Source organism: Kryptolebias marmoratus, linkage group LG5, assembly GCF_001649575.2.
Source record: "Kryptolebias marmoratus isolate JLee-2015 linkage group LG5, ASM164957v2, whole genome shotgun sequence".
NCBI classification, from domain to species: Eukaryota; Metazoa; Chordata; class Actinopteri; order Cyprinodontiformes; family Rivulidae; genus Kryptolebias; species Kryptolebias marmoratus.
Window position 1 is genome coordinate 3,619,468 of NC_051434.1, and position 10,215 is coordinate 3,629,682.

Sequence of the window (10,215 nt, forward strand, 5' to 3'; positions counted from 1 at the left end):
CTTTGATGATGCTTTTAATTGTTTAATCAGTCAGTTTATCATGATTTATATTCTATCAAACTTGATTTTATTCTTACTTGGTTGGACTCCTTATAATTCTGCCATAGAATATGTTTTTCCATGAATCTTTGTTTTTGATTCACTTTACTTTAAGAGCAGTAAGTTTTGATTACAAATTTTTTTCTTTATTATTATTTTATTTAAGACAAAAAGGTAATGTTCTTCTTTTTCAATTTTAATAAATCTGTTTTTCTTGTGTGCAGCTGTTTTGCAGACTGAGACTGTAGAGTTTGTTGTGTTGAAGTCAGAGAGCCGTGTCTCTCTGCAGTCAGAGGTTTTTGTACGATGGTTCAGTCAGTTTGTATCACTGTGGCTCACGTTCGGTGGAGGAACCAGACTGGATGTTGGAAGTAAGTTAAACATAAGATGTTGTTTGGTGTTTTAGTAATATCTTTTCTGTTTTTCTTTTATTGTTATTTACAGAAGCTATAGACATACATATATTGACTTTTTTGCAAAGTTACTGTATGAATGACAACTGATGCAAAAGTATTTTATAAATTCAAAAACTAAAAACACAATTAAATTTAGGATACTGGAATGGACAGACAGATACATTTATCTTCTGATTGTTTTTATGGTTAACTTGGGTTTGTAGGTTTAGTTCAGTGTGTTGAAGTCAGAGAGCCGTGTCTCTCTGCAGTCAGAGGTTTTTGTACGACGGTTCAGTCAGTTTGTATCACTGTGGTACACGTTCGGTGGAGGAACCAGACTGGATGTTGGAAGTAAGTTTATTCCATATTTTATTGTAAACAGAATTTATATTCGAGTCTTTAAAATGTATATATATGATCTGTTGGATGTAGAAAATGATTTATTTGTTTTTATTACTTGATTTATGCCACACATTCTGAATAATTCATGAGAAAAAGATCTCAGAGTGATGGTACAGGTGAAGGAGAAGTTAAACACTTTTATGAGTGTAGTTGATAAAATATACTTTTTTCTGTAAATATTTATTAATAGTGTAATACCATAACTACAGCTGAATTAATATTCAATCTTAAACTTTATAGGGACAGGACAAGAAAATAAATTATACTCTGATCAACTTATTCTGATAGTTTGTACAAAATTTCAAATTGTCTGAAGAAATTTCTTCATAATAAAGTTAATCTAAAACTGTTTGCTGTAGTTTAGAGAAATGTTTTATTTCAAAGGTCAGATGAAAACATTTCAGGACAGGTTGTACAGTAATTGTCTCTGAGCTGATTTCCATCAGTGGTTTCTTGAAGGGAAGTGAAACATTGTGTGAGTGACTGACTGCTGAAGCAGAACACATCTGGCAGAAACTTCCCAACATAGAAAATTCACTCTCTGACTGTAACTGAGTGTCAGTTTGCAGCTTTGTGGTTCCTGTTCTCTAATGTGATGGGTGTCTCCTAGGTGATAGCACTCCCATCCTGACGGTGCTGCCCCCCTCCAGTGAGGAGCTGCAGCAGGAGAAGGTCACCCTCATGTGTCTGGCCAACAAGGGCTTCCCCTCAGACTGGAGTCTGTCCTGGAGGGTGGACGGCAGCAGCAGCAGCAGCAGCTGGGAGCAGAGCAGGAGCCCCGGGGTGCTGGAGAAGGACGGCCTCTACAGCTGGAGCAGCACCCTGAGGCTCCCTGCAGACCAGTGGAGGAAGGTGGGCTCTGTGAGCTGTGAGGCCACCCAGGGCTCCCAGACTCCCCTCACAGAGACCCTGAGGAGGGACCAGTGCTCCCAGGACTGAGCTGACTCCCTCCCTCTGATACGAGCTTTACTCTCTTACTGCTCTCACTCTGCAGCTTGTTCTCTCTTCATTATTTTCTTCTTCTTCTTTTATTGTGTTTGTTTTGAAATGTTGATCATATTGTTTTTGTATTCACAATCTCCAAACAATAAATAGTTACTCATCATCTTTTTGTCTCCAGTTTTATTTTATTTTATCAAGGTAAAATATAGAAGATGCAGTCTGATCATACATTTACAATAAAATTTAAAAATATATATGTTTTTGTTGATCAGAACATCTGCCAGATTTTTGCACACCTGCTTAGTTCATCTTCATATGAAATTATGTTTCACTTTATATAAATATTTGATAAATTACTGTTAGATTAACTTTTCTCAGAGAAGTTTGTTGAACATGTGATAAAACATTTAGCAAAGAAGAAGATTTTGTACCAAAACAATGAAGTTGGACATCATCAGCATAAATATGTTTCTATCAACAAGAATCAGAGAAAATAAGGGTTTTTATATTACAAGCAAATGTTTACTGTTAAAGCATAAAACAATTAATCATGACATCCTTTACGAACAGATTCTTTCAGTATTACTGTATGTTCAGTCTTCAGGGTGTAAATCCTGAGCAGGAGCAAATGTTTGAAGTTAGTTCTGTCGTTTTTCAAATATTCTTCAAAAAGAGGCTTGAAGAGCTTTAAATATTTTATTTCAGGTCATTAGGCTATAATACAAACAAAAAATACAGTTAAATCTTTATTAGTGATAAACTATTTAAATGATCTGCTTGCAGTAGATTTAAGCACTTATAGTGATGAACTGAAAAGTTAATTTTATCAGATTTGTTTTGTTCTAATTTAGTTTTACTGATCATAACTCACACAACCTTAGTGATGGTTTTTCCATGTCTCAAAAAATTAGCATATGTAAAACAATTTGCTAAATAAAAGAAATATAACAAAAAAGAATATTTTATCTGAACAAGTTTAACCCTAAAGGTTTTAGTGTTTTGGTCTCAGTGCAGCTGTTGAGTCAGATCAGTTCCTCTCCAGCTGAGGGAGGTTTTTGTACGACGTTGTATCACTGTGTGAACGGGAGGCTGTTATGCTGCTGACAGTAATAAACTCCTGAGTCTTCAGTCTGAACTCCACTGATAGTCAGAGTGAAATCAGTCTGCTGGGCATTTGCACGAAAACGCTCTGGAACACCAGACTGACGAGCTGTGGTATCATAAATCAGAAGTTTAGGAGCTTTTCCATCCTCCTGGAGATACCAGTTGATGTCATCACCTATAAGTCTGTCAGATTTACATCTGATAGAAACAGTCTGTCCTGGAACAGCAGACTGAGCTCCAGCAGTCTGAGTCAGGGTGATTTCTTCTGATGAACCTGCAAATTATGAAAAAAGGAAAACAGTTGATGAGACAAACCCACATTTGTAAGATGATCAAAACAGAAGACCTCATTTGTCTGACATTAAAAATGAAAAATGGAAAGCCGTTGATGCTTGTTTTAGTGTTTCTCTGCCATAGAAAAATAACAGGATGAACCTGATTAGGTTTTGCAAAAAAAGAGTCTCACCGTGAACAAGGAGCCCCAGGGTGGTCAGCAGGAGAGTCAGTGACATCATCATTGTGCTGCCGGTGTGTCAGTGTCTCTGAAAGACCTGGACAGCCACTGATCAACACTGAGCTCTTAACAGCTGGGAGCAGAGAGGCAGGACACACATGCAAACACACAGAGTCAGGATGTTTCCTCCTCACTGCTGGTAAAATCCTCCTGTAAAATAAACAAATGGATCTCATTAAGCTATGTGTAAACAGGAAGCTTCATCTGCATTTTGTGTATTTTAATTTAATTCATATTTAGACTTTAATCAGTTTATCATGCAGGATATCATCCCTTCTTAGTGAACGGGCTGAAATGACAAAAACTAAATAATACACAAAAAAATCATTATATATATATATTTTTTTTATTAAATCAATGCTTTTTTCTGAACAACACAAAAATAACTTATAATTTATATAATAATTTGTCATTTATAATGATAAATGATACACATCCTGCTTATCCTGTCTAAAAACATAAATGTTAGGCAGCCTTCAGGTCCAGGCCTCCCTTGAAAAACAGATCTGAGCTCTCAGTGGGACTTGCCTGGCTAAAAAAGGCTAATAATTAAATAAATACATTATAATTTCTAATTATAAATCAGTATAAAAACTGTAAATCAGGTAAAGGAGTCCTGTTCTTTTAATTATCTCTAAAACAATTTTGATATAGAAATCTTTTTGAATTATTACCATTTAGGAATTGCTTTATGATAAAATGAACTTTGCCTTTTACAGAAAAATATTTTATTATAGCCCATTATAGATTTTCAAAGATTTAATAAAATATGGATTGAAAGTCATATCCACAACTTTTTTCCAAAGTTTTCAGCAAACTATAACATAAACATTATTTTTAGAATTTGTTTTAATTGTTATTGTAGTGTTTAAAAGAAGGACTTAACACATCCAGTTTGTGTGTGTTAAGTGAAGTGTTTCAGTCTCTGCAGCAGATTCCAGCTGCAGAAAACACTTCAGTTTCTGTTCAGTCAGACTGAAGGAGGTTTTTGTACGATGCTTTTTCACTGTGTGAACACATACTGACTGTTGATAACATGAAAACTCTGACAGTAATAAACTGCAGCATCTTCAGCCTGAACTCCACTGATGGTCAGAGTGAAGTCAGAGTTTGATCCACTGCCTGTAAAACGAGCTGGAGTCCCTGATGCTCGAGTGCTGGCATAGTAAATAAGGAGCTTGGGAGTCTCTCCATCTCTCTGTTGGTACCAGGCTAACAGGTTGTTGCCATAAACATCCTGACTGGTTTTACATCTGATGGTGGCGGATCCTCCAACAGCAGAGCTCACTGCTGCAGGCTGCTGAGTCACTGAGACCTGTCCTCTGGACTCTGAGGACACAGAGACAGAAACATAAAGCAGCTTCATTTCAGAGGGACAGATGTTCACAGAGGAGAGGAGTTTGATTCTCTGGACTTTACCTGTGAAGCAGCAGCAGAGGAGAGTCCAGATGAGGACGCAGGTCAGAGTCATGTTTTTGATGAGGAGGATTTCTGTGTCTTCTGTTGTCATGAAGGACAGCTGTCAGTCATCCAGGGTTCAACTCTCAGGACTATAAACTCTCCCAGAGCACTGGAGCATGGAGCTGCTGATGCAAAGAGGCTCTCTATGGAAATCTTCACACTCCAACTGGATGTTGGATCAATATGATGATGCTGTTTATCAAATAACCTTTTTTTCTTTTTCAAGATATGTTTCTATAGCTCCAGAAATACTTTGGCAACATTGTTTTGTAGAGAAATTTCAGAAAATATTGTGTTTTATTTAATTATCACTTTATTAATTCAACAGTTGATCACAGAACTATTAAAGCTGAAGATAAATGTCTGAATGTAAGCTTTATATTCTATTTTCATGTTGATGATGTCAAGGTTATTCACTACTTTTTGATTCTTTCTAAAGTTTTTAAAGTAAATACAACTCATAAATTAATACAACAAATCTATTTTATAAATTAGTTGCCAGATTTATCTGTGTCTACAATCAGAGGTTTATTAAAAACACTTAAATGAGTTTATGACACAGTGGATGAGTTTTTTTTATTATTATTGTTGAGAAATCAGCTCACTGCTTATATAGAAAAATAATCACAACACATGGTGTGCTTGCAAATATATTATTTATTTTTGTGTCATTTACAGGTTGCTTTTTACATGAAATAAAATATAAAACCTTGTCTTTATCCAGTTTTGCAAAAGGTGACCATATTTGGGCTTGAAAACAGAACAGAAAGAGTTACTTCAAACCTAAAAGGGCCAAAGTTACTCTTCTTTTTAGGCTTCATATCGAATAAATAATAAAAATCTATTCAAAATAACTATCAGTTTATAAGTCAGGAATAAATACAGACGATTACCTTATTATAAACTGAGGGAAATTTTATTGTTGTTGCTGTTTGAATGGAAATCTGATGCAGCCAGAGATTTTTTAATGACTGCACTTTACAACATCTCCTCATTAGCATCATGTCCCACTCTCAGTGTCCTCCATTCATGTTCTGAGAAAGAAGCAAAAGATTATTTAATAAAATCTGATCTATTTTGTCCAGTTAGAGTCCTTTTTTTCCTTTCTGCTGACAAAACAGCTGGCGAAGATATTTACTGAATTAATAAATTGTCTTTATTGTGTCCAGATCTCTGACATGAATGTTGTCAGTTCCCTCAAGCCACATGCAACTACTGCCCTCTTGTGGCTAAATGAGTAACAACTTGTTTTCTGATGATTTTATCCTCTTTTAGAATCTTTCATAGGAATAATTAGTAAATCAAAACAACTGTAGGGTTAAGGACTGAATGAGTCAAATTTGAATACAAGTCAGGACCGATCCCTGTATCTTAAACATGACTGTATTTTTGCCAAAACCAGCTATGGCTTTAGCTTGTCACCTCTGGTTTCTTGTGTTAATGTTAAACTCTTTGTTCACCTGTCTAGAGATGAGCGATTGTAGTTGTGGATGTTTCTTGTTTAAAGGATTGGAGAAAACCTTGACTGGATCATTTTAAAGCTAATGACTAAAAGAGTAATAGTTGTAGGATAAGTATGCCAGATGAAATGTGAGTGTTGTTCTCTTCTTCTGTTGTTTCCCTGTCCTCCTCCTTCCTCACTGCTCTCTCTTCTCCTCCTGTTCATCCTTGTTAATGACATTTTTAAAGAGCGTGAGCAGAGGCCTCTGGCTGTGTTCCTCCCAGCTCTTCATGAAGCCCCCGTAGCGTTTGCTTGCCAATGGGCCTCCCCAGCGGAAGTGCTTCATCTTGTACGGGACATCTTTTTTATCATGGAGCTCATTGGAAAGCTGCTCTGTCTCCTCTTTTGCCGCCTTCTCCTCATCCTCAGCTGCTGTCAGTACCCTGGAGAGCTCCCGTCTTCTCGTCTCTCCAGGGAACAGCTCAGCTGACTCTTCCTCAGCACTGTTCCCTGTGAAGATTTTGATTGGGCGCCGCTTTCGCCCAAGAGGCTTCCCCCAACGGAAATGCTCCATGGAGTAGGAGCGTTTGGCCTGAGGCGAGGAGAAGGAGAAGGAGGGTAAAACAGAAAGGGGGTCTGATGAGTCTGAGGAAGGAAGAGGCTGAAGATGGACGTTGGCAAGGACGATGGTCATCTTGTGCAAATCAGACTGACAGAGCTGGAGGCACTCCTGCAGGACAAAGGAGAGAAGATGGATTCATAGCCTCACTGAACTGACGAAACAAAGAGGAAAACGAGAAAAGTGAGTCAGGATACAGTTGTGATGGTTGTAAATGAAATAAGAAGACATCTAGGTAAAACTGATAAACTTTATTATATGCATGCTAACAGGTCAGATGCCATTACTGTACTGCTTCAGTCTCATTCTTCTTCTGCACTTCTGCGCCATCCAGTGACAAGGAGTAACAACGCAACACAGGCAGCATAAATGCATTCACCGTGTAGACCTCAGAACACAACAGATTCAAATCTAATTAACTTCGAACTTTTGGCTTTTCCTCTTTTTTTGGTTCCTGAGGATGTTCCTGGTGAGATAATTGCCTCCTGTTCTGAATACCAATGTGTTAGGTCTCCATCTGACCAAATGCTTCCTGGTATTTTATAAGCTATAATTGACATGATTGTCAAAAAGGGGACTCTTCAGTTCTGCCGTCCTGTTCAAACAGACAGCAGACTGAACAGAGCACATATACGTTTTTCAAAACGGTGGCCAGGTGAGGGCCACTCTTAATATTGGGATCGCACACCAAAACCAAAAATCATGACAGAATTTTAGATGAATTGTAGATATATATGCAATGATTACTTTTCTGAGAGTTAGGATTAATTAGAATGTCCCGTAGCTCCTGATGGGAACAGTAGAGGTGTTCTCAGAGAGCCTCACTGACTCTGATGATGGCGTCTTCAGATTTTGCACACAGAAACCATGCAGAATGTGACGTTTGGTCTAATGGTTAGAAAAGCAGGATTGAGCTGATCAGATCTCTGTGTGTGTGTGTGTGGCTGTTTACCATCATGCTGCTCTCAGAGTTGAGCTCCTGGCAGCTGGGATGCTCCCAGCAGTGACTGTGTGCTCCTCTGACCACGCCCACTAAGGCAGCAGCAACCAATAGCAGCACAGGATGCATTCTCCTGTGATCTGTGGCAGTTTTTCAAAATAAAAGCCTGTCATGGTACAAGCTAAAATGGTCAGTTTAGCTGAATTCTTACAGTTTGAGACATTTTAAAATAACATGTGAGACATTTGTAATTCAGAGTGTTTTCAGACCTCAGAAATGAATTGTATAAACATATTGTATGTTAAACTCTTGTCACAACTTGAAACAACTAAAAACTGAGCAGTGTTCAAAAATTACAACAATAAAAACCAGGCTTATCTAAACTCAAAACACATGCAATCCTAAAAGATTGCAACAAATTATATGCAAAAATAAGTAAAACATGTCATGATTTTTGGCTTCTGAAATTATTTTCCTGCTACAAGAGAAAAAAATAAATAAAACCCTAAAAATAACTTTTGGTTTGCACAGCAAAAGTAGAATTTTTGTTAATCTCTTTTTTCTTTGTTTTAATTAAAACTTGCATTTGAAAGTACAAGAGCAGAAAAATACTAACCTTCTGTCTTTTTGCCCTCTTTCTGCTGCTCGTCTTTTTGTTTTTCCTTCCAACAAAGATTTCTGCTGTTGTCTCCAGTTGTGATCGATCCTTGACTTTATACTCTTCCAGCCAAGGACACGCAAACATATGATGACGTTATTACCTCTCCCCATCAGTTTTTCACTCGTACTCTCAAACATACACCACTTCTTTTTTTTTGGCCATAAATTAGATGTCCTTCTTTTCTATCCATTCAAACATGCTCATCCCCACTAACTGCATCATCACTCATCTCTGAGACGGAAAGAAACAAATAATACCTCTGAAAATATTTTCCAGCTGCACAAAAGTCTTGTAAGAAATGTAAAAGCTCAGCCATGACTGAAGATAAATACCAGTTCATATCAGTTTCAGACATTTTTTATTAGGTTTTACATTAATTCATGTGGATTTTGCATAATTTTATATAGGTTTAATACCAATTTATATAGATTTTAGACCAATTTTATAGATATTAGACTAATTTATATATCTTTTTGGTCATTTTATATAAATTTAAGATCAATTCATGTGAATTTTATACCATATTTTTATAGATTTTATAACACCCAGTTGTTGGGAGCTTGAATGAAACCCAAATAATGTCGTTTTTCTGAACTAAGCCAAAGACATTTATTGTGGTGTGTATTCCATTAGGATTTGTTCCTCGATAAGACTTGCTTCATGTTTAGATTGGAGGACTTGTTGCATATACAGTATTGTTCATTAAATACAGCTGCTTTAATGTAGAAAGAAAATAAAGTCATGCAAGCAGCACTTTGGATGTCAATAAAATGTCTTCTAAAATAAATGCTCTAACATACCGTAGATCTGTGGGGATTGAAAAGTTTAATGTTTTAGTTCTTTTTCTCTAATGGAACAACCTGAGCAGCTCCAGAGGCAGGAAGGTAAATATAAACCCATTAGTGTGTAGCAGTGACCTTGGGACATTCAGTCCATTACTCAGACAAGTCTTTAGTATGTCATGAGGGAAATAAGAGCAAAATGGAGATATTATAAAAAAAACTTCAGTTTGATTCAAACAAACAACATAATGGGGGCATTTTGTCCACAAAGTCCTGCAGTTTTGTTTTTTTTTCCGTCAGTCAATTTGTGCCTGAAGTTTACTGACTTTTCATTCACAGATAGCTTTTCTAACATTCTACTTTTTTAAATGTTGTACATTTTCATGTTTATACTTTTAGGATGTCCTTTAATCGATCAAACCCAAAAAACAGCAGATGCTGCCGTTAGTGTCTTTAGTTGTCCAGATAACAAACAAACGGGAGAAACTGAACTGATGAAAACTCTAAATGTTCAAACTCATCCTAAAAGAATTTTAATTTGGGACATCCAAGGATTGTTGGTGTTTTAATAATAATAAAAATTTAGAAAGTTGTGTAATGTCGTCTTGCTGACTTTTATTACTTTCAAATGATGTCATCGCTGCAAGCACATCAAATAATCTTAGTTATACTAAATAATATTAATGTTTAGCTGTTTGTGCTCCATGTGCATAAAATATGTTGTTTCCTGCTGGAGCAGCTGTTGTGTTAACTCTGTCACACACAAATATTGATAAATCTCAGGGTAATTTTTCACACTGAAAGTATTTCAACTTGCTTCACCTAAACAACGATTAGAGCTGATAATAAAATACACACCTGGAAGCACGAGAGACAAAGACATCACTACAAAGAAGCAATCAAGAACCAAGATAT

At 36.6% G+C, this 10,215-nt stretch overlaps 1 protein-coding gene and 3 gene segments (V, D, J or C); 1 reads left to right on the plus strand and 3 right to left on the minus strand.

Annotated features, from left to right (window-relative positions):
• Positions 1 to 1,941, plus strand: part of LOC108242681 — a 5,704-nt gene extending 3,763 nt beyond the window's left edge. Inside the window, 2 exon segments of the C gene segment in view lie at positions 264 to 410; positions 1,447 to 1,941. Of these exon segments, the coding sequence occupies positions 1,518 to 1,775 (258 nt within the window).
• A 727-nt stretch (positions 1,942 to 2,668) lies between these two features.
• On the minus strand, positions 2,669 to 3,509 carry LOC108246363. The segment is given in 2 exon segments: positions 2,669 to 3,156; positions 3,349 to 3,509. Coding segments are annotated over 2 exon segments (360 nt in total).
• An 811-nt stretch (positions 3,510 to 4,320) lies between these two features.
• On the minus strand, positions 4,321 to 5,074 carry LOC108246356. The segment is given in 2 exon segments: positions 4,321 to 4,725; positions 4,816 to 5,074. Coding segments are annotated over 2 exon segments (417 nt in total).
• A 429-nt stretch (positions 5,075 to 5,503) lies between these two features.
• On the minus strand, positions 5,504 to 8,015 carry LOC108246358 (pro-opiomelanocortin). Its single transcript, XM_017433856.2, has 2 exons — positions 7,870 to 8,015; positions 5,504 to 7,028 (listed from the first exon to the last, which is right to left on the minus strand). Exons 1-2 carry the CDS (start codon positions 7,984 to 7,986, stop codon positions 6,495 to 6,497), a joined length of 651 nt encoding a protein of 216 aa, XP_017289345.1. The 5' UTR covers positions 7,987 to 8,015; the 3' UTR covers positions 5,504 to 6,494.
• Between the last annotated feature and the right edge of the window lie 2,200 nt (positions 8,016 to 10,215).